At 43.8% G+C, this 24,389-nt stretch overlaps 1 protein-coding gene across 3 annotated transcripts in view; it reads right to left on the reverse strand.

Moving 5' to 3' along the window:
- Positions 1-920: 920 nt before the first annotated feature.
- Positions 921-24,389, reverse strand: part of BEND5 (BEN domain containing 5) — a 981,719-nt gene continuing 958,250 nt past the window's right edge. For 2 of the 3 annotated variants that reach the window (XM_089780410.1, XM_075935946.2), the window contains 3 exons: positions 15,154-15,302; positions 11,312-11,525; positions 921-1,115 (listed from right to left, as the gene is read on the reverse strand). In XM_089780410.1, coding sequence (XP_089636536.1) covers positions 958-1,115; positions 11,312-11,525; positions 15,154-15,302 — 521 coding nt within the window. In that variant the 3' untranslated portion in view covers positions 921-957. Of the gene's footprint in view, positions 1,116-7,708; positions 8,224-11,311; positions 11,526-15,153; positions 15,303-24,389 lie in introns of those variants that run through there. The other variant, XM_075935947.2, reaches the window with a different exon arrangement.

Here is a 24,389-nt window from a genome sequence, read left to right on the forward strand (position 1 = left end):
AAAATTATGTTGACAAATTGGAGAAATAATCTGAAATAAATAGGATGAAATCAATAAGGACAAATTCAAAAGTATTTCACTTCAGAAGGAATAATCAATTGCACCAATACAAAATGAGAAATGATTGTTTAGGAAGGAGTACTGTAGAAAAAGATTCTGGGGCTTATAATGGATCACAAACTGAATATAAATCAATAATACAATACTGTGGAAAAAAACCAAGCATCATTCTGTAATGTATTAGCCAGAAGGAAGATACAAGACACAATCTTTCCACTCAGCATTCATAAGACTCCAATTCTGGGCACCTCACTTCAAGAAAGATGTGGGAAAATTGGAGATAATCCAGAGAACAACACTAACGTCTAGGAAACATGACCTATGGGGAAAGACTGAAAAAAAATGTGTTTGCTTAGTCTGGAAAAGAGAAGACCGAGGAGGGTGGGGGAAGAGGAGATAAGATAGCTGTCTTCAAATAGGCAAATCATAAAGATAGGAGTGATAAATTGTTCTCCTTATCCAATGAAGACAAGTAGTAGGCTTAAATTACAGCAAGGGCGATTCTGATTAGACATTAGGTAAAACTTTCTGTCAGGGTAGTTAAGCACTGGAACAAATTACTTACAGAAGTGGTGGCATCTCTATCATTGGAGGTTGTTAAAACAAACCCCTTTTAGGGATAGTCTTGGAGACAATACTCAGCCTTGCCTCAGTGCAGGGGACTGGACTAGAGGACCTACCAAAGGCCCTTCCAGTCCTATATTTTTATAGTTCTAGATCTCAAATCATTTTAAAGTAGGTTTCGTAGCCAGCCAATGTACAAAACTGCTGAAAAATACATCAATATTTGGAATGAGATCCAAGCTATGAGTCAGTTTAATCGCATAAGCAAGAATGGCACACCAATGAAAAACACGACATAAGTAAAACACTAAGACTTTATTAAAAATCCAAAATTTATTGCAAATTGTACTTTGCTTCCCTCCTTTCTTCATTTTTACATGATTTATTGATATCCATGATTTTTTCACAGATGTACTTGTTGACTTTGGAGAGTCTCTGTGCAATTTCAGTTTCATCCCCAGTTTCTTGTGCTATTCTGTCATACAAACATTCTGGGGAGAAAAAGAAGAAAACAGCAATTATGATTAAGAAAAGAAATTTAGCCCTGTTCTGTAAGTCAGTACAGCAAATAAAACATGCTCACAGAACTATAGAGCCAACACTTCATAAGCAACTTGTATTTATGTTAAAATTAGTATTCTATTGTACAAATGGGTTCTCTGATTCATTCGTTTGATCCCCTTTATCCAGCACAAGTTTAGGCTTGCCATATTTAAATGTCAGGCATAAGAAGTTCACAAGTTAGGATGACATTGCACTGGCCTCATGAGTAGAAATGGGGGTAGAGCGAAACTCATATGGTTTCACTCCTACCCCCTCTGTTGGCAATGCCAACCGTAACCCCTTCATTTGTCCACATCTCCCAGAACAGTCTTAGAGCTTTCTTCCAGATGCCATGGAACAACCCTAATGAAGATGATATGCCAGGACACTACCCTTTCCTCCTTCAAGTGACTTCTACCATCACACTTACAAGACATTAGCCTTAGTCAAATAAGTAAGGAAGAGAGGCAGAAGGAGATAGGGGACATTTCATATTTAAAAAAATATATTATATAATATACATTAATATGGCTATATCTTGATTATATGTCTCTTCCCACCTATTTGTATTTGCTTGGTTTACTAGACTGGAGTGGAGACCACCTTGCTTTGGTTTTGTACAGTACTTTGCATACTGTGTGCTCTGCCCCACTGGAATATAAATACAAAATAATTAATAAAACTAATAATAAAACTAATCAATGAGGTCTGTGGGAGATAAGACCACTCCCGCCCACCATGACAATTGGCAAGTTGCAGGATCTAATCTACTTTTTTGTAATTAAGAGAGGTGGCACTCTACACTTTCAGCTCTTTAAAATCAGGTGTGCCTTTTGTTTTATACCTGAAATAGCCTCTATTGTTGTGTAGGCTGCTAGTAATAAATTGCTTCCCAGATTGATTAAACAATCTCTGCTTTGCTTCGCCTATTAATCAATTTTAGCAACCATTTTATTGTTTCATATACTAGAAAGCTATAGAGATTATTGCTTAATTAACAAGTTTTATATCATTGCTAATGCATCGTATTAAAATGTTATGAAAATTAAGTATTATACATGCTTTGTAGTTCATTCTGAAGCTGCTCAGAAGTTTTATAAATGATTATATTTTGCATTAACAAGGTTTGTGCATCAGACTTTTTATAACTTCTGTATAATATGCTACAGATTAGAGATATTTAAGCATCAAGAGAGATTAGCCACATTAACAGCTAATTCTGTCTTTCTAAAATGTATTTGACACAACCTATTCTGAGACTAGAAAATGGCGAAAGTATCTGACAACGTGAATTTCATGGACTTTCTATTGGAAAATGTATTGACTATTATAAAATAAATAAAATAAAACCAATTAGCAGGCAGACTGATAGCCGGGACACCAATATGAGGTAAATTATTATTTGAAATAATTCCCCTATTGTTAGCTGCATTAACTGAAACACGGACAGACTCGTGCACAAGACAGAATATTACATCACTACAGAAACCTCAGTAATATACTACTTAACTATTAGTAATAAATAGGAGGTATCAAACCAAGTGACCTGCCACATAAATGCAGACAATTACCATACCCTGAGCAAGGGCTGAAATATGAGTTGTATCAATTCAGAATTTTGCCTAGGAGCCACTATGACTCATACATACCCAGTGAGTCACTATTCCTCCTCTGTTTCCTTCTCCTCTGCCCCCCAGAGGGCTACCAGGGGCAGTAATTTACTGTTGGTTTAGCTACTGACCCAGGAGCTGGTTTCCCCCTGTTCCTGGCCATCCAGCTATATGGAGGAAGTAAGTAGACAAGAAGCCCTACTGTCTCCAATGCTCCAATGTAACTGGACCTGAGATTTAGGAAGTCTGCACAGATGTGCAAGAGATAGTCGCACTCCTTTGTTTGGGTGCACAGTCCATGTTCAGCAGGGCCCAGTGACACAAGAACATTTTTAAGAGTGGGGGGAATAGAAATCCAGTCCTCTTATCCTTGTCCACTCCCTTTCCTCCAGAAGAGGCCAGCAGCAAGCCCCAGCCCGTATGGCTGAGAGCTAGGACCCCAGGAAAGGAGCATACAGTAGAGCCCCCTAGCATGTAAGGTGGCATCCGGGACCCCGGCCTTGGCACAGGGCTGGCAGCAGGGCTCCTAGCACGGTGGGGCAGTAGTTGGAACACCAGGCATGGGAGTGGTGGCCACGGCCCCGGTGCTTGGAACCAGCAGCAGAGCCCCCAGTGCATGGGGTGGTGGCCAGGAGCCTCCATGCCCCAAGTTCCTGTGCTAATGACAAGGTCCTGCACTTGGTATTATGACATTTCTCCGTGTAGTGTGCTAACTTTTGAACACTGCATTCAATCCATTTCAAAGTTTCAGGGCCTGATCTAGGCATCAATTGGCATTACCTTATTGATTAAGGTACAAATCAGGAAACCAAAAAAGCCTGAGTTAGAGGAAGATAGCAGGCCGACAAACTGCCTCATGTTGCAAGCAGAAGACTCCCTCTGGAATCCACAATCCGTATCACAGGCAGCAGTTTAACTGGCAGCTGAGGGGAGACTGACTGTAGTGGGAAGTCTAACAGAAATAAGAGCACTTTATAGAGAGCACTTTTAGAGGAGGTAGCACCTGGAGGGGGAGCGAATGTAATGACCTGGACGGGGTGTAGTGAAGAGGCATGAGTAGGTCAAGCAAGAAGCTACAGGTGCGGTGAATAGAGACTGTTTATAATGAACCCAGAGTTTCTCCACAAATATCTTCTTCTCTGGAAGGAAAAGGGACCCTGGTGTCTGTGTAAGTGATCCTCAGCCAGGGCTGGAGGAAGAGAGTTCTGATGGGGATGGGGTATGAACTAACAGTACATTAATATGCTGCGCTTTCTTACTGCATGTACAACTCATCCTACAGAAGCAACAGTGTGCACTCTTTAATGATCTTGTCCGAAGCCAGCATAAAGGGGGATGACAAGTTACCAACATCAAAGAGCCCAATTTAGATGTACCAGCCAGGCTACAACCCTTAATCAGTAAATGAGTATTAGGCAGAGATAACGAACGAGGAATGAAGATTCTTCATGTCTGCTTTAAAGTTATATTGGAATGGAAATTCCCCCAGCAAAAAAATCACTCACTAAAAACAAAAACAAAAACCCCACACTCCATTACTGATGCAGGTATTATCTTGTCTTTTTATATTAACCTAATCCATCCAAAGATTGTACTCTGCCACTGTAGTATTTGGGCACTTGACATGTTATTTTTAAATACAAGTCCCCCACCCCTTTCCAATGTACAAGAAACAGCTGGATTAGTTTATAGTGCTAAATGAGCCTTGAGCAGAGGATCAAGAGGAAGTTTCTACCTTTCTGTCTTGACTTCCCATATATTTCCCCTCTTTTCTTTTTTAGGAACAATGTAAATTCTCAGGTCTGAAACTGGACTATTGCAGTTCACACTTCTGGAGACTGACTCCTTTGAGAAGGTCACTCATCTCAGACAGAGTGGAAGATAGAAATAAATTCACAGGCAGCACACCTACAGTCCTTGCCCTAAAAGTCCATCTTCTGTTTGCATTCAATAGTCTTCATACAGTGATTTGGTGGAGAAACCTGCCCCCTGTCCTCCTGATAAGGCCAGGTATGTCTATGCTACTAATTTCTGTTGACAAAAGTGTTGCCAACAGAACAAAAATCGGAATTTCATGTACACGTTTGCTCTTTGTTGGCAGATCGTGTCCACGGTGGGGTCACCCTCATCAAGATCAATCCAGCTTCGGTTGTTGGGTGTTGCAGGAAGATGGAGCAGATTGTGGTGCACCTTGAGACTGGCCTCAGTGTCCTAGGATGCACGGCTTTCTGTCCCAACACGCCATCAGCTTCCGGCTTCTTTCGTGGCATTTTTGCAATGGCCCTTCTTTGCTGTACACCCTGCATCTCCTGTGCTCTGTTTAACTGCACTGCCTTCACCGCAATGTTATCAAGAAGTTTCTAACCAAAGAGGATTCGCAGGCGAACAATATTCTGCATGATATGGATAGGAGAATGGTAACCTTTCACAGAACAGCTGCATAGGGTAGACAGAACTTTTTGGCTTGAAAAACAAGCACTAAATGGTGGGATTGTATCATAATTCAGGTGTGGGATGAAGAATAGTGGCTACAGAACTTTTGGGTGTGAAAAGCCACCTTCCTGGAACTGTGTGCGGAGCTCGTCCCAACCCTGTGGCACAAGGACATCAAAATGAGAGCTGCTCTATCAGCAGAAAGGCATGTGACAATCACTGTAGAGAAGCGGGTGACTCTGGACTGCTAGTGGTTGGTCATGAATTAATTTGGAGTAGGGATACATTAACGCAAGCATGCAGGGCAATAAGTCACATTCTGCTATCATGACTCTGAGAAATGAATGTGAAATCATGGACAGCCTTCAAGAAATGGGTTGCCATAACTGACCACCTTTCAACAGAATACATCAATGAGAGGGGGTACCTGCAGCTGTTGCAGGTGCTTGTGGATCACCGTGTGTGTTTCACTGACATCAATGCGAGGTAGTCCAGGAAGGTGCATGATGTATACATCTTCAAGAACACCAGCCTGTACAGAAAGCTGAAAGCTGGAAGCACCAAATCTCATTACAGTGGAGAATGTTGAAATGCCCGTAGTGATGGTGAGAGACCCAGTGCACGCCTTATAGCTGTGGTTCATGACACTTTACGTGAAACACCTGGACAGCTAAGATCCCTCTAAGCTGTATAGTTGAGTGGCTGCTCAGCAAGTTACCAATGTCCTCGACACTGCCGGGCTGCTCCTGGAAGACTCCTGTTTGGTGGACAGTGTGGGAGGAGGAGCACTGAGGCCAAGGATTTCCCCTTCCCCTATATCCTTTCTCTGCAGAGCAGGGGAAGAGACACAACAGGACTCAGGAATGGGATAGAGTGTGCTGGTAGCTGCTGCTGTACTGCTTGAGAACTGATCTACTTAAAAGAGCAACGTACAGCAGCGAATCATAGTCCTGAACAGAAACAGCAGTGTTTAGGATTTTAGTGAGGCTCCACTAATTGGGCTGCATTTTGCCATCATATGAAATGTTGTGCTTTAATTAAAACAATCCCTGAGTTTCTGTCTTTCCCCATTGTGAATACAGAGTCACAACACTATCAATTGATGTGTAAACACTAAAATGACAGTAACCACCACCTGCCTCTGCTGGAGAGAGAGGGTTGGGTCCTCTGTAGAATAAGGGGGAAAATGTTCTTTACAGTGAGGTATGTGCCCTAGGAAATGTATTGTCTCACCTTGCTACATGCTGCCTGGGACTGGGGTAATGGCCTGACTTCTCAACAGGCTCACACTCTAGGTCAGAGCTGTCACCCAGGTTTCCGCACTTTGGGCATACAAATATTTTAAAGTTTTAGTTCCCTGACTAAAACTCACAATGGAACGAGGCTGCTCCACTTCTCCAGGAGTGTAAGGGGATGCTGTGTATACACATTTGTTCTTCAAAATCATTCTGCTGTGCCCATGTATACACACTGGGGCTTTAAGGAAAAGTATCACAGAGTGAGTGTTAGCAATACTGATTACCTGAAGGATGTCCCAGGGCAGCTAAAGTCCACTGAGAAATCCTGATAAGCTGCAAATGTGCTTAAAAGAGCAACACTTCTCTGTCTGTCTGTCACACACACACACACACCTCAACACATTCTTGCTTTATTTTTATTGTTACTTCAGATACTTCCTGCAATGCACATATTTTGCTGTAAGTTTATTCTTTTGAAGTGCTGTCATTTGAGTTATTGCATTCTATGTATTTCATACTTTTTATTTCTGTCTTATGCTTATATTTAATTCTTTGAGTAGTGAGTTCTAAAATGGCTAACCTGTCCCTGATGAAGCGATTATCCCTATGGTAACTTTTAATAAATACAAATTAAATCTAGGTTTTGTGTTTCTATTGGTGGTGCACATCTGCACATTACCTCATTAATTTGGTACACAACAAAATCCATTTTGCATATATACGTATGGAAAAAATTAAACTGAACATTGCTGGATAACAGTAAAGAGCAGTTCAACGACAGTCTGAGTCAATGCTGGATGACAGCTGACTATGCCTTTGACAGATTAAAGGCATGCTGGTGATGCCTCTATGGCAGGTTAGATCATAATGAAGATAATATTCCCATGGCCATTGCCATAGCCATGTGCTATATATTGCATAATCTCTGTGAAGCTAAGGGTGAAAGGTTTGCTCTAGGGTGGAGTGCTATGGTAGACCACTTGGCTGTTGATTTTAAGCAACCACATACCAGCGCTATCAGAGGAGCTCAGAGGCGGACAATTTGAATCAGGGGGGCTTTGAGGCAGCACTTTGACAATGAGCACTAGTTATGTAACCCTCTGTCAGAGATGCTTCAATTTATATTACCTGTAGTTTTCCTAGGAGGCAAGGCTGACATTTGGGGTCTTATAGATCAGTAAAAAAAAAGATTAACGTGTCTGTGCATGTATTGATAGTGCCTAAAATCTCAATTTGTAGAAAACTAATAAAGACAATTTACCATTATACATGTTTTCTTTTATTGCACAAGAAATAGCACACACAGATGTTTGGCTGGAAAGGAGAAATGAAGGAAGAACAGACTTTCACAATGGTGTGTAGGTCCACTTATCATAGTGAAAGTTGTCTGAGGAGGTGGAGTGAAGGGGAAACCAAGAAGTCCTGGAAAGTGGAAGGAATGTGCGGCCAGAGTTTGGGAGAACATGGAAAAAAAGAGTTCTGAATGTGTTGCAGGGGAGACCGAGGACAGATCTGCTCAATCTGCAGAATTAAGGATGTCAGCATCTGTGTTTGCTCCTCCATTACTTTAATTATCTGCTCAGTTGAATCCTTAAATGCATGATTCTCTTTTCTGCCCTGCTGTTCAGCTTCCCAGCACTCCTTGCGTTCCCTTTTTTCTGCACTGGCGCACTCCAGCACCTCCCAGAACGTGTCTTCTTTCCTGCTTCTTGGATTCTTCTTTATTTGCTGGAGACACTTGGTCGGGGTGTGTGGAATGTTCCTGAGGGCCACATCTGGTGAAGCACATGGGACAATTCATAGAAGTGGGACTGTTAAATTCACCAACAGCACTGAAACATTTCAGTTAGATACACCTTTTGCAACATTGCAAGCACTTTCTCTCTGATCCCAGCTAGGCACACATCTCTGAACACCCAAAGCACGGCGCGTGTTGGCCAGGTGGGAGGCAATGGAGAAGCGGGACACTCCACATTGAGAAAAGAGCACACACTCGTTCAAAGGGTTGTAGTGCAGCGTTCTAAGGAAAAATTGGGCTGGGGTCATTCTGGCAGATCTCTCACTGCTAAGGGTAAACAGGGAAACTAGAGTATATCAGCTTCAAGCATTTGGTTTCTGTCCTACTCCTTACGCAGCTTGCCTATATGCCGCTTTGATCCCTGTCCAAGTGATTGCCAAATGGCACAGGAAAGTTTCCTAGAATAGGAGAAGGACCGAAGCTGCACTGCCACGGAACCTGTGGCAGAGGATTAACGAGTATCTCCAGGAAATTTTCCTGGAGAGCTCTCTGGAGAGTCCCATGAAATCTTGGTGTGTATCAACACCCCATTCTGCCATACTGATTAGCTACACAGAAAAATGTCCAGCTTCCAAAAACACAGTCAGCCTCCCATATTTCTATCACCTGAACCCCCTCGGCACAACACAAACCATAGCCACTTACCACCTCATTTATTACTCCCTGAAAAGCAACTGCTGAAACTGACACCGCTGGAATGCATAACAATTTCTGTCTGGCTGCCCGCCCCACCAGGTGACCCCGCTGGGAGGGGCACATCCTCATCTAACTCCACCCCTTCATCAATAACTTTGTCCTCTGGGTTAGATCCTTCTTTTGCTGCCTCCAGGCCCTCTGAAGTATCAACGGGGCTCTGGGCGGTGGAGATGGGGTCGCCACCAAGGATAGTGTCCAGCTCCTTATAGAACTAACAGATCTTAGATGAAGCACCAGAGCAAAGGTTTGTCTCTCTCACTTTATGGTACACCTGCCTCAGCTCCTTTATCTTCACTTTGCAGTGCAGGATGTCTTGATCACAGCGCTTTTCGCACATGGCTAAAGAAACATGGCCTTAGGTATCCCAATTTCTATGGCTCAGCTGCAGTTAGGACTGCACAGCCTCTCCTCATATACTGATCACATCCAGTGGCTCCGCAGAGGTAGAAGTGTGAGGGCATTTGGTGTGATAGCCCGCTGTGGTCATCTGGGAAGATGCAATGAGACCGTGCCACACTGAACCAGCAGAAAATAGAATTGCAAAAATTCCTGGGGCCTCGAAGAGGAAAGGGAGGAAGGTTGTTTACATGGCTGCAGGGCAGTGGAGTTCAAGCTGCTGAGCAGAGCAGTCAGGATGGGCATTTTAGGACACATAGATGCCAATTAAGTGATGAAACCAAGTGTGGTGTCTATACTGTCATGTTGTTTAGAAAAATGTAGAAGAAAAAGATATAAGTCTCTCATCAGGGTGGATGTAGTCAGTTGCCAAAACTGGGCCAAAAGTCACCTTGCAATGTGTATACGTTCAGTTTGGTGGACAAAAGGCTTTAATCATCATCAGGAATAATTACTTGGTCTATGTGATCATCCATTTCTCTTGGAAAGAATTTCCCAATTATTGCTGATAGAAGTTGGTGGGAGACCGTCAGAGCTATTCAGTGATTTCATTACAACCAGGATATTATGTCACTACTTTACTACTGGTGCTGTGGTAGTGCCAAGAGTCACCAACCAGAAATTGAGTCCTTTTAGCAAGATCTTGAACAAACAAAAGAAAGCACTGTCCCTGCCTCAAAATTCTTATAATCTAAATGAAGGACAAGCCACAAGAAATAAGTATAACTAATTATAGGAGTGAGTTGGGATGAGGGAATTGGAAAGAAGATCACTTTACAACTAATACATGCAGAAATCATGTTTCCTGCTTCCAAAATACAGCCGCTTTTAAGCTGGAATACAGTCGCTACTTAACAGCTTGCAGGAACTCTACATAGCAAATTAGAATAATATCCCACAAACTGCACAGGAAGCTTTAGGAGGCAAAATGCAAAGGCTAAACCCCCAATCTTGATAAAAATTCCATGGAAAATTGGCTCAGTTCTAAATGAGAGAAGACTCTGTAGAACCAAAGACGATTGTTAGAAGTGAATGCAAAATACAAGCATGCTGATACAAAAAACCTGAACATTGTTAGTGACTTAAAATAATGGACAAGCACTGTTTTGAGTCTTTCAGCACCTTGAACATGGGATGCTTCCTCATGGACATTAAAGATTACACAACAATCCTTCTTGCCAGTTAGGATCATTGATCAACATTTCTTGCTGAAATTCCAATTGAGATACAGAAATTGCTTTCTACCTATCTCCTCTCCTTCTAAAAACAGACATATATTTTTACACATATTGTTATGTGTAAAACTTCTATGCCGCACACCAGAGAAGTCTGTATATTAGAGATGGGAAAAGTGAAAGGCTCTTTCACCATGAACAGCTGTAATGTTGTAAAGTTATTCCAGTGCTTGTCAGAAGAGATACACGCATCACAAAACATCCATAAGTTATCAATAAGTTCCATCAGAGAGTGCTGTCTGCAAAGCTCATTTGGGGCCTATCATGCAAATGCCTGCTTTGATATGATGAGTAGGGCAAACCCCCGACATGCGACCGCCCGAGTTCCGACCCCCCTCACCTACAATCATTTTTGTAAGTGCAGAAGGGGCCAAAACCCCCCAACTTATGTCCTTGGCCCACATGTACGATGGCACACGGTGCCTATCATAAATGAAGGTTCGTGTTATGATGCCCCCGACTTGCAACGCTTCTCCAGGAACCAATCATGTCACAAGTTGGGGGCTGCCTGTACCCTGAATTCCCACCAATGACATCTCATAGCACTGGCCCTCGAAGAACTGCACTGTGTCAGCTATTGCAGTAAAAGTTTCTGGTTTTGTAAGAGTTGCAGTTTTTGTTGCAATAGTAACTTTTATTTTAGAGGGTTAATTTTACACATGGTAGATAGCAGCATTTTTCATCTCACTGATTAATGTTTAAACTCCACAGCAGGAACCTAGTTTCCAAGTAACCTACCTCTGACAATGCTTAATTTGTGAGGTGAGAGAGGTGGCTTGGGAACTGCATCTTTCTTTTTTTTGGTTGCAACTCCTGTGACGCTTCTGTTCTTGAGAACATCTGTTCCCCAAATCATTACCGCTAGGTTTTTTGTATACTTTGAATCTCCTTGTGTTACTTGCAGCTGGTGCCATTTCTCTTCATCTACCCAGATTCCACTGCCAAGATGGACCTAAAAGGTAGAAATAAAATAAACAACAATTACTTATCTATGGTACGCAGCACACAACATTGTCCAAGTACTATATGAATACTGATATTAAATACTACAACAACAGTAAGTTAAGACTAAGCAAACTCAGTTTTCCTAGCTTTAAAACCTTTTCCAACATTGTAGGTCAGTAAGTTTGAGTCAAACTCTTACATTTTTTGTTTCGCTTTCCTCTTTGTTTTTCCAGTGCTCTTACTCTTAACTCTTTTTTTTTCAATAGTCTCTCTCCTGAAAGAGTATGATAAAAGGAGCAGAAATAGGACAGAGAAAAATTATAATGAGCAAGTATATCTGGGACTCTCTTTATGAACTGTATTCAAGCCAATCACTTGTTCCAGCCTAATCTGGGGTCAAGGAAAAATTCTCTTAGTACATAACACAGGCTTCGCTCTTGCCAATGAAACACAATTCACTCAAATCACTCTTTGGGAGGTGGTGGGGAAGGCAGCACACTACAGCCAAATACTGGTCCCACTGAAGTCCGTGACAAAGCTCATACTGACTTCAACTGGAGCTGGATTACTCCACCACCCTACTTCAATTACAAGGGTGGTGCTTGGTGAGATGAAAGACGGATTTCAGTGCTTCAATTAATTGTTAACCCTTTGAACCCAAAAGATAGCTTGGCAAGCTTCACAAAACTTCATATTCCATCAATGAAGTTTATTCATCTCTAATGAACTGAACTTCTATCATGAAGAAATACAACAATATTTCTGTACTACTATAAAAGAAACAGGGGAGCTTCTTTCCCTCAAATGTGCAAATGTACAAAATCCTAAATGAAGGGCAGGAGGGAATAATGGATACAATTACTGTAAGAACCCAGAACTCAGAGTAGGGGATGGGCCCAGGTTCCCCTTCTGGCCACAAGTTAAGTGGTATAAATTCCAAGAGGAGGATGTAGCTTATCTGTGAGTCTGAACAAAAGGCAATGTAAAAGGTCCAGAGATGGGGCTAAAGATGCCAGGAAGGGCAAATAGACTATTTATTTATTGGACTCTTTAATACCCTCAAAAAGATTCATTTGGACTTCGTGAATTAGCCAGAAGGCCAAACCATGGAAGACCCATTATTTTAATTTCATATTCAAGGGCTATGTCAAAAACCAAAGGCAATCAAGAGTGCAATGCTGAGTTAAAGGCATAATGGAATGTGCTGTTTTTCTGACACTGTAACCATGTTAAATAATTTGGTAGCTAAAAGGAGCCCAATGGAAACTGACATGGACACTGTTTCTGAAGGGTTCTCCAAATGCGCACTGACTGCATACTGCATCCCAAGAATGGAGTTCTGCTAAGTATGGTATCATTTCTGCAGATTTATGGAAACAAGTTCATTCATTGTGTCCTTTTCTGCGTATTTAATATGTGCATTCACTTCAAACTAGCATTGATCATTCTTTGCCTCCAATTATAAGTTTCAAATATATTTGTATAATTGTCTTTTACTTTGGGATTAGTAGCTGCAACCCCATGCTGTCACATAAAGTCATAAATGTGAGATAGAAAAAAGAAAGTGGTTGAGAACTTAAAAACTGGACAATAAAAAGTCACAAACCTCCCATCATGACAAAACCTAGTAAACAACAAGAACTCTCAACCATATTTTATGGTTGTTACATCATTTTCCTGTGACTCAACAAACATTCCAAATACTCAGAATGGTGTTTGGAGTGATTGTGTGTGCTGCCAGTGTTCAGGAATGGGGGGTTGTGTTGTGCTGGAAAAGATATATGAATTTGTACATATTGTGCACGAGAGGTATATGTTGTGGTGAGATGTGTTGGTTGCATTGAGCATGGGTGGTTGTGTTGATCTGTGTCTAGGGAGTGGTGCACTGACAGATTTGTGCTTTGTGCATATGGCTGTTGCCAAAATACAGTTTTCCTCATACAACCAGTGAAACTGTTGCATGTAACTTGTCTGTAAAGGAGTCAATTGGGTGAGTTACCTCTGAGATCACAGTGCTCTAGAACTTTTGGCATGCATAGAGATACAAGCCTTTCTGTGGCTGTACACCCTTTCGGTGTAATTTGTAAAGCTGAAATGGCTGCGAATTTAAAAACTGGGTGGTAACAGATCACAAAACCCAATGATGGTTTAACCAGATGATATTCTGAATTTAAAAACAAAAAAGCCACCTACCATATTTGTTGGTATTTCTATCATTTCACACCAATTCTAAGACATAAGTTTCAGAATGACACACAGAATGAGCTCCTGGAATTTCATTATATAGATACTACTGTGTTTTGTGAACATTTAGGAAAACACTAAAACACAGTAACAGCTTACAGCAAAGACTCCATAATGCAGTGGTCCCCAACCAGTTGATCTCAATCAATTGGTCAATCTTGGAGCCTCTGCCAGTAGATTGTAGGGTTTCCACCAGATGGTTTCAACAAAAATACCGGATACACTTGACATTATATCACAATCTACATTATATCTTATTTAGAAAATACTGGACATTGTGTTTTCTAATTTATATTTTCTCAATTTGTTTCCCGAACAGAAAGCTCAAATACTGGACTATCCGGTTCAAAACTGGATACCTGGCAACCCTAGTAGATTGTGATCTCCAGTCACTAAAAGTCTGGCAGCACAGCAGGGCATTCAGGCAGGCTGCCTGCCTGCCTGGACCCCATGCAGCTCCTGAAAGCAGCTGGCTCCTGTTTCTGTGGCCCTTGGGTGGGTGGTGGCTCTGCATGATGCCTCCATCCCCAACACTGTCCCGGCCACTAGGAGTTGCAGGAACAGTACTTGCATGCACAGGCAGTGCAGAGAGACCTGCTGTCTCCTCTCCCTTAAGGGCTGCAGCCCAGCAGCTGCTTCTGTGAGTGGCATGGGGCAGGCAGGCAGACTGCCTGAATTCCTTGTTGTGCTGCCTGTGGTAAGCGCTCTGGACTGGAGCTTTCACCTCACACCCCCTCCTGCACCCTTTGCCTTCTCCCATACCCCAACACTCTGTCCCAGCCCAGGAGCCCCCTCCTACATCCAAACAGTCTCTAGAGCTTGTAGCCCTCACTCCTACACCCCTGCCCAAGACTCAGCCAATTCAAACCCCACCGCTGAGAATGTTACCCTGATTTGTGACAATCCCTGAAGGATTTTGGATCTATAAACCACAAATAACACTAACAAAAAAGTAAAACTCATGAAATGCCCAGTGAATTCTAGGAGATTAGAGCAATTTGACCATATGACTCCTATACCTTAACTTCCTTTCCCCCCCCCCCCCAGAACTTGCACCCTCACTTCTACACCCAATCTTCTTGCTCCAGGATAAGCCTGGATCCCCCTCCCACACTCGAACCCCTCAGCTCCAACCCAGAGCCTGAACTCCCTGAGGAACCCAGCCCCTTACCCCAGCCTGTTGAAAGTGAGTGAGGGTGAGAGATGTTGAGTGAAGGAGGAGGGAGGGGGAAATGAAGTGAGTGGGGCAGATCCTGGGTTGATCTGAAATTCACAAAGTGATCTTGTGCGTAAAAAGGCTGGTGACCACTGCCACAATGCATGACATTTTGTAATGAAATCCACCTAAAGCACATTTAAAGACTATTTATAAAGTTTTTAGTTTCAAATACCTTTCCGTTCTCAAGAATATACTTGTCCATTACTGGAACGGGGGCAGGATAGTATGTTGATGTATTTGCTTCCTCACTGAATGTTTTCTGTATCTCAGGCTCAGGCTCAATTGATTCTGGTTTTCCTTTTTCAAGCTCAATGGCAGGACCTACACAGTTAAGAAAAGAAATTGGTCTGGTACCCAAAGAACACAGAATCAGTCATTACTCACCAATGGTTAGCATAGACTACCACAATAATTGTGTGTGTTTTAGAATGGAAATAGGTCCAAATCAACTCTCTAATAAAATCAGGGTAAGAGCTGAGGCTCTAACCCATTCCAGCTTTAAACACTTAACCCTAAATAATTATGCTTAAAAATAACTGTATGTATGGACCACTCAAAGAATATGGGTGAGGTAGCTACAACCTGTACTCAAAGGAAAGATAATGCAACTGAGTTGAACATACAAACCAGAGATAACAACAGTTATCCTTCAAATTAGAATTACTGCATAATTACTATATTTTATCTGTGGATATCTTTCTACATACTTTTCCATGGAAAAAATTAAAAATAGTTAAAATATTCTTTAAATAGGAGTATGTAAAATAAGAATGAAAAGAGATGATATGGACAAATAAATGGACTTGGGAATACTTATGCTAAAATGCCATAAATGTAAGGAGCATCTAAGTGTTGTTAAAATTTAAATTAGAATGTTGATTGCCCGATCTATCAGCTATGCTGATTTGTATTTTAATGTAATCAACAAAAATTAAGCACTGTTAAAACAATGGAAGATTGCTAAGCAGGTGTTTGAGGTTTCTAAGAGAGATTTATCAGTGACACTAGCTTTTTAGAATTTTCTCCCCCAAAAAGTGATCTTAGAAGTGGCTTAACATTGCCTGTACATGATATAAGTATTATAAGAAAAACTTAAACAACAAATAGTCTAGTAGCACCTTAAAGACTAACAAAACATGTAGATGGTATCATGAGCTTTCGTGGGCACAACCCACTTCTTCAGATGACAGGAGTGTTGGAAGTCCAGTTCCAAGAATAAAAAGGGGGGGGGGGAGGGAAAAAATGGAGGGGAGGAAGAAAAAAAAAAAGAGACAGTGAGTAGATAAGCTTCAGAGGGACAGCAGAGTTAGTCTGTAACAGGAAAGACTTAAAAAACAACAAATAGTCTAGTAGCACCTTAAAGACTAAATAGTTATAAGAGGCTGATAAGAACCATAAGTTTGCACTTGGAAGATAAGCAACTCCAGATTCTACCCAAACATCGAGAACCATTAGCACCTTCATTGGTTGGTTGGTTAAGTCATTAAGATGTGGAAGATAATGTGGGAGCCATCCAATGTCCTGGTTCATAACATTTGCATAAGAATTCAACTTTGTGAATGAAGTTAAGTTCCAACCCTTCTCTGTGTATTTGGCTTGTGGAATTGGTCTGAAAAGAAAGGGCGACTTGGAGATCCATTAATGAGTGTCCAGGAAGATTAAAGTGTTCTCTGAAAGGTTTTTGGGTATTGCCTTTTCTGATTTGGGTCTGATTTGGGTCCATTAATTCTTTCCCATAGAGGCTGTCCAGTTTGGCCAATATACAGTGCAGTGGGGCATTGCTGGCATTTCATGGCATAGATCACATTAGTGGCTGTTCAGTTAAATGAGCCTCTGATTTGGTGGCTGATGTGATTGGGTCCAGTGATGCAATCGCTTGTGTAGATGTGTGGGCAGAGTTGACACCGGGGCTGATTGCAGGGGTGGGTTCCTGGATGATTATGATGAAGGTGTGTTGTGTGGTTACTAGAAAGAATGTGTTTGAGGTTAGGGGGCTGTCTGTAAGTGAGGGGTTATTCTTCACATGGAGCTACTGGGGTGCATTTAGTTTATTGTCAGCTGACACAAGCAACAAGGATCAACAACTCCAGTTCTTTGTACGATTCTATTCTGCAGTTCCAACTATTGGGTTTCTCAGGAATTGAATGTAAATATGGTACCAAAATAAAACCATTGGAAAGACAGCATACTTGGAGTATAGTTCACAGCAGCGTTCAGAGACATCAGCATCATTATACGGAGGTAGATCCTGACAGTGGCACCAAGCAAAGACCGAACACTTCCATTTAAAACTGGCAAAAGCAAGCTTAACTATAGATCATCTGCAAGTGGATAGATCTAAGTGGAATTGTAGAATTGTTTAACCTCTTCCCACGTTTCTTTCATGAACTGAACAAGCAGAGTTCTGATACACAACTATTCTAGAACAGTGATTTTCAGCCTATGATCCACAGACCCAGACTATGTCTAAGGGATCCATGAAGATGATTATGAAAATAAAGTTTGAGATCCAAGAAAAAGACATTCTGGTTTTCTGATCAAACATATACCATGCATAGGGCAAAATTCTAAAGTGGTATTACCACAGAAGTTCACAGTTTAACACCCTTTCCCATGTTGTGTCAAGTGCCATGCTGAGTATGTGCAACAATGATTTCTATTTACTCAGTTTTCGGTCTAAGACTTTTACGGTAGGGGTTTGCTGACCATAGGATGAATTTCCAGTGTGGCTGCACTTCCATTAACATTTTTTAGGGGTCTGCAAATGAAAAATGTTTGAAAACCATTGCCCTAGAGATTGTCTTGATCTATAGGCTGAGAAGATAACCTTCATGCCTTTTCCTGAGGCAAACTCAAATGGCAAGCTCTCTGTTCAATGAGCTCAAGGAAAATAATCCTCAAGATGTAAAATTCTGTGACATGAAGAAAAAATCAAGGGGAAAAAAGTGTGGTACAGTATTTTCTTCCTAGAATGAAAAGTGTTTCTTGGTTTAAACATTTATGCTATTTTCTACTTGGAGGTTTTTTACTGTTTGTTTACAGCCAAGTATATTGACACAGCTGGGGTTTGGTTTCCAGATTTCCCTAAAGAAGAGTAACTGGTAAAAGTCCACTGTAGCAGCAAATCTCAGGAGTCACAAAAATATTGAATTTAACTGATGTTTTATTGCTTGGAAGCCACAGATACAAAGCCTAAAATGCCTTATTTTATGCTCTAAAAGCTTGCCCTCCCCCCAAAAAAACCCATAAAGCTGCATCTAACTGGATAGGCTTCACAGTTCTTTTCACTAACTACTAAAGACTGCATTTTCAGCACAGCATGTTGTGAATTAGACATGCAACTCATTTTATTGCTTTATTGCTAATGGGAGTTGCGTGCCTAATTTGCCATGTACCACACTTTAAATTTACTTTTTAAAGTTTCTCTCTGGAAGCTTTTTGCTTTGGTGGGTTTTTTGTCTTTATTTTTTTCAAAATAAAGGAAGGGAGAGAGTGGTTCAAACCATTGCCCGTGGCCCCTGGGCTCAAGAATGCAAACGCTTATTACATAATAGTGACTTTACAAATACAGCAAAGACCATTCTTAAGAATCTGCAAAGAAAGGAAAGAAACCTTTCTAGTTCACTCCAAAATGTTTGTTTTCGTTCAGGGGACTGTTTCAGAATTACTGGTTGCTCAATATGGAACTACAACAGCTACAGCTGCAGTATCAGCAGATGCTAGGCTTTCCGCAGGCTCTTTCAATGTGTAGATCATCTCATTCTCTCTAACACACACTGCAGGTTTTGATTCTACTTGAAGTATGTGGAGTAGGGATATAAAAAAACATTAAAATAGTTAACTGGTTAAACAGATAAAATTATACCATTTAACCGTTGGCAGGCAGGCCAACGGTGGTCAAGGCTGTGTTACCACCTGCCCTCCTAGGCCGTGTCACAGTGGCCATGTCCTGCTGGAGCCACCAGCCCATCCCAGCTGGGGCCAGAAACCTGCTGGTCTGTGCCAGCATGGCCGAAATCCCACCTGACTGCTTGAGCTGCTGTGGCTGAGGCCAGGGACTTGCCTACCTGCCCGCCCAGGTCACTCCAGTGTGGCTGGGTCCCTGCCTGCTGTGGCATGGCTGGGGTCCTTCCTGGCTGCCCAAGAAGCAGACGGAGTCCAGTCAGCCTGCCAACCCAGACTGCTCCAGCAGGACCAAGGCTAGGGCCCGATCTGGCTACCTTGGTGGCTCCAGCACAGCCAGGGCCGGGGTCAGAGGAGCCAATGCAGACAGAGTCCTACCTGCCGCCCCCATCCAGCTGGTGGGGCTCAGCCAGGGCTGCTCCAGCTTGGCATGATTGGCCATCTAACTGCATTCCGATGAGCCTAATGCTTACCAGGCAGCAGGTTAAGCAGTTAACCTTTTGCATCCCTAGTGTGGAGGTGCATTTCCATTTTGTTGCAGGAGGACTCTGCTTTTCCCCATGTCTACTATAAAGAGAATATACATGATATTGAAGAATCTGGGAAACGTTCGATTTTTATATACTGTTATTGATTTGTTACTGATTTACTGTTACTCGTTGTGCTGCAATAAATGTTCCACATTTGTTCAGTTCCTAGCGCTATCTGCTAATAGGACTCTTTAGCCAGCTCTTTCCTGAGAAAGACAAAGGGTCCAGAAAGCATCTGGATTAGGAATGTGAACATGTATCTGTATTAGAGGCAGAAGGAGAGAAGCAGGAGCCGTTGCACTCCAGGCCCCGCGCATGGACCCCCACATCCGCTTCCCACAGAGGCAACAGTATAGCAGGGGAGGCCAAGAGCTGGTGCTCATAGGGAGCTGGTTTAAAACCCGGTTCCTCACATCAGCTCCCATGGAACTGCCGCCCCCCTGCCCCTCACCGCTGCCTTTGATACAGGGGTGGCAGCAGCACAGGGGAGAGAGGGAGGAGGAGACAGTACACATGTATCAGAGGCAGCAGTGCAAGCGGGGGCGGGGGGCAGATGGGAGTTGGTACACGCAGGGAGCCGGCTTTTAAGTTGGCTCCCCTTGAGCACCGGCTCCCGTGTAGCGTCCTGCCCCTCTCCCCCCCACACTGCTGCCTCTGAAAGCTGGTTCCTACCTCCTCACCCCCCATGTGAACGTGTAACCACTGAACAATTCTGCAATTATGTGTTTACACAGATCAACACATTTTAACATTCCTAAGCTGGATATGGCCATATGAGAATTCTTCTTGTGTGGGCAATTCTGTACCACCATATTCAGATGCTGCTCTACTCCCCGGCTGCATCTAGATTAAAAGCATTTCCAGAAAATCATGCCAATGGAAAAGTTTTCCGTTAAAAGCATTTTCGGAAAAGCGTGTCTAGATTGGCACGGACGCTTTTCCACAAAAGCACTTTTTGCGGAAAAGCGTCCATGGCCAATCTAGACGCACTTTTGCGCAAAAAAGCCCCGATCGCCATTTTCACGATTGGGGCTTTTTTGCGCAAAACAAATCTCAGCTGTTTACACTGGCCCTTTTGTGCAAAACTTTTGCGCAAAAGGGACTTTTGCCTGAATGGGAGCAGCATAGTATTTCCGCAAAAAGCACTGATTTCTTACAGTAGGAAGTCAGTGCTTTTGCGGAAATTCAAGCGGCCAGTGTAGACAGCTGGCAAGTTTTTCCAGAAAAGCGGCTGATTTTCCAGAAAAACTGGCCAGTCTAGACACAGCTCCCCAGTTTAGTTCCCAGGCATGGATGAGGATGTGGCTGAAATGTAGTATGTTCTTGGTAGGCTCCGCTGGGGTTATAGTTCCATTCCTGCTGTAGCCCTAGACTGCTCTTGCTAATGTCGTAACTCAGGATGACACAGACATGGCACCAAGCATGAGGAAGCTGTAACAAGCTCCCTGACAGCCCCACACAGCTGCACTGAACAAAAGTTAAGCAAAGAATCTGGGGGTACGTCTAGATTACATCCCTCTTTCGACAGAAGGATGCAAATTAGGCACTTTAAAATTGTAAATGAAGCTGGGATTTGAATTTCCCGCGCTCCATTTGTGGGCGCTCTTTCGAAAAAGCGCTATTTCAAAATTGAAACCACAGTCTAGATGCGGTTCTTTCAAAAACAGAAGCCCTTTTCGAAAGATCCTGTAAACCTCCTACCTTGTGAGGTCCCAGAGCCGAGGCCCCTGTCCCAAGCCCAAAGGTCAACCTACCAATTTTAGAGTCCCATGCTAGCCACAGGTGCTCATTTGCTGTGTAGGTGTGCATAGCATATACAGCAGCCCCTTACATGATCATGCAGGCCCTTACATAAGGAAAAAATTGTGCCCAGTCAGGTGTATTAGACAGAGGAGAGGGAAGGTAGTCAAAAAATAGTCTCTGTACCTGTGCAGAGGCCTAGCATAATATGATCCTGTCTAGAGAGGTGAATGCCATGGCAGTGCACCCCCTCCAAGCAGAAATAATGCATCTTACATGTCTTCAAGGGTTTTGGTTCAGTGGGTACCTTCTCTCCAAGCCCTTTGCTCCTTGGAGCTCTAGGAGACCATGTACTTCCAGGAAACAGTGCCTTAACATCAGAACAGAGCCCTAACATTTCTTAAATAATAGTGAACCACTAACCATCCTATCCTCCTGATGTATCTGAGGCTGCTGTGTCAGCTATGGCAAGTCATTTCCAAGACCCTTGTATAATAAATTGCACCTCAGTATCATAATGTAAAGGGCTATGAACACGGACATTCACACGGTCAGGGAAGCAGCAAGGTCCAGTAACAGAGAAAGAGATTAACTGAATTCTCTTCTAAATTTGGCCTGCAAGTTTGAAACATCAGCAATAATACACATGTCCCACAGCTGTGATTCATCCATACAAAACAGCTATCATCGTGCACTAAGAAAGTGCAAGTCCCTAGGTGAAACAGAATGCAATTAGTTTGCATTAGCAGTAGCCTGATACAAGTATAACTGCAATAAATTATGTGTAATTTGAAACTCTAGATTCACGAATTCACCATAAACAACTAAGAATAAGTCCAGGACTACCCTTTTAAACTGTTTTTATGGGCAGCATTCATCACAGCTAATCATCTCCAGGACTAGAAACCTCTCAACAACCTTAACCATATGCTGATGTAAAGAAAGAGTATTTCTTTTCACACAGATATTTGAAATCCCTCCTATCACAATTCAAGTCCACAGTAGTTCCACATGTCTAATCATAAACTAATTTGCAACTACTTTCCCAATGGCTGACACTTTTTCTATTTGAAAACTATCACTATAGGAAAGGGACACTGAACTATCTATAGTCACTGTTTCAAGTCTTGGATAAAATGTACAATGGCTACATTTAAGGCCAACTTCTACCTCTGCATATTACTAAAGGGATGTTAGAAATCGTTTATTTTAGTAATCGTGTAACCGCAACAATTCTTAGCGGTTACATGGTTACTAAAATTCTCCCCGCGTAGGGTTGCCAGGTGTCCAGTATTTGCGGGTTCTGTCCAGTAAACAGACAAATAAACAAACAAACAAAACAACTCACCCAGGAAATACCGGACATGTGACATGTCTGGTATTTCCTTTTTCCATCAGACGGAAGCCTATCGGGGACAATTTTCCCCTGCCACATCTGGCAGGGGCGGGAGAGTGAGGAGCACAGCAGAGTCGTAATGAAGGGGGACAGGAAGGGGCACTTGCCGGGCACCATGCTGGGGGGCCGGGCTGGGGTGGGAGCGGAGCGAACGCTGCTCTGGCTCACGTGACTAGCAAAAACCCGGGAGCTGGCCACATGATGCCTCCCTCAACACCAGCTGTGGCCAACCCGCGGCTTGCAAGCTGCATGTGGCTCTTGCCCCCAAAAGTGTGGCTCGAAGCCATTCCTGCGCCCCCCCCCCAAATGGCCTTCGCCCCCCGGCTTCCCTGTGCTAACCAGCTTGGAGCTGCAGAGTTTTAAAAATGGTACCCAAGATGTCAGCCGTCTTAAAGGGACAGACTTTCTTTTTTTTTTAATTAATTTTTTTGTTTTTGCTCAACAATTCTGTTCGGGGGGGAGGGGCTTTTTTTTTTCCTTGACAACTTTGGTTTCCCCCCCTTCCCCCCCCCCTCAACAAAATTTTTTTGTTAAACCATCTGGCAACTCTATCCCCACAGGGATGGCAGCCAGTGCACCCCCAGATCCTGGCCCTGCTCCCAGGGAGACCCCTGCCACCATGCGCTGCTGCCTCTGTATTAGAGGCAGCAGTGTGGGGCGGCAGCAGCCTCTGTCCATGAGGGGCTCTAAGCTCCCCACAGACAGAGGCTGCTCTGGCATCCCATCGAGAGGCTCTGTCTGCGAAGAGCCTAAGCCCACCACAGACAGAGGATATAATGCAGGGTGGCAGGCGGCTTCCCTGTACGCTCTTCAGTTAAAACTTGGATTGGCAGGTTGGGACCAGCCTGCCAGTCTGAATTCTAAATGCAGAGCATGCAGGAATAGGGTCTTTGTTGTGATTAACCAGGACTGTTAACCTATAAGTAATCACTTCTCAGTTAAATGGTTATCCGGGTAGCCGCTAACATCCCTAATTACCGGTAATAATGCCACCAAAATCTATGCCAGCATTTCCCAAATTATGGTCCACGGCCCAGTACCGGGCCATGGGAAAAAAATACCAGGCCTCAGCATGTCTGCAGGGAGGGGGGCAGAGTGGGGCGGGCTGGGAGCAGCGGGGCTGTCCCAGTGGAGATCCGGGCAGGCGGGCAGGCAGGCAGCCAAAGCAGGGCTGGGAGCGGCGGGGCTGTCCTGCAGAGATCCGGGCAGGCGGGCGGCCAAAGCAGGGCTGAGAGTGGCTAGTCTGTCCCGCAGAGATCCAGGTGGGCGGCTGGCCAAAGCAGGGCTGGAAGCGGTGGGTCTGTCTCGCAGAGATCCGGGTGGGCAGGCGGCAAAAGCAGGGCTGGGGGCAGTAGGGCTGTCCCATGGAGATGCGGGTGGCGAAAGAAGGACTGGGGGAGTGGGGCTGTCCCGTGGAGATCCGGGCAGGTGGGTGGGCGGGCGGGCAGGCAGCGGAAGCAGGGTTGGGGGCAGCGGGGCTGTCCCGCAGAGATTGGGGGGGCAGGCGGGCGGCAGAAGCAGGGTTGGGAGCAGCGGGGCTGTCCCACAGAGATGGGCGGTGGGTGGGCGGGCAGCAGAAGCAGGGTTGGGGGCTGCGGGGCTGTCCGGCGGTGGAGATCGGGGAGGGCAGGTGGTGGAACCAGGGCTGGATAGGACCCGGGGGGCTGGCCGGGGGAGATCAGGAGGAGGAGGACAGGAGAATCAGTTGCCAGAAGTAGGGCTGGACGGGGGCAGTGGGGCTGGTTGGGGGAGTGGGGCTGACCGGGGAGATTGGTGGATGGTGGGGGGAACTGGCCGCTGGAAGCAGGGCTGGACGGGGGCAACAGGGCTGGACTGGGG

The sequence above is a fragment of the Pelodiscus sinensis genome, chromosome 9 (assembly GCF_052426305.1).
Source record: "Pelodiscus sinensis isolate ZL-2025 chromosome 9, ASM5242630v1, whole genome shotgun sequence".
Taxonomy (NCBI): domain Eukaryota; kingdom Metazoa; phylum Chordata; order Testudines; family Trionychidae; genus Pelodiscus; species Pelodiscus sinensis.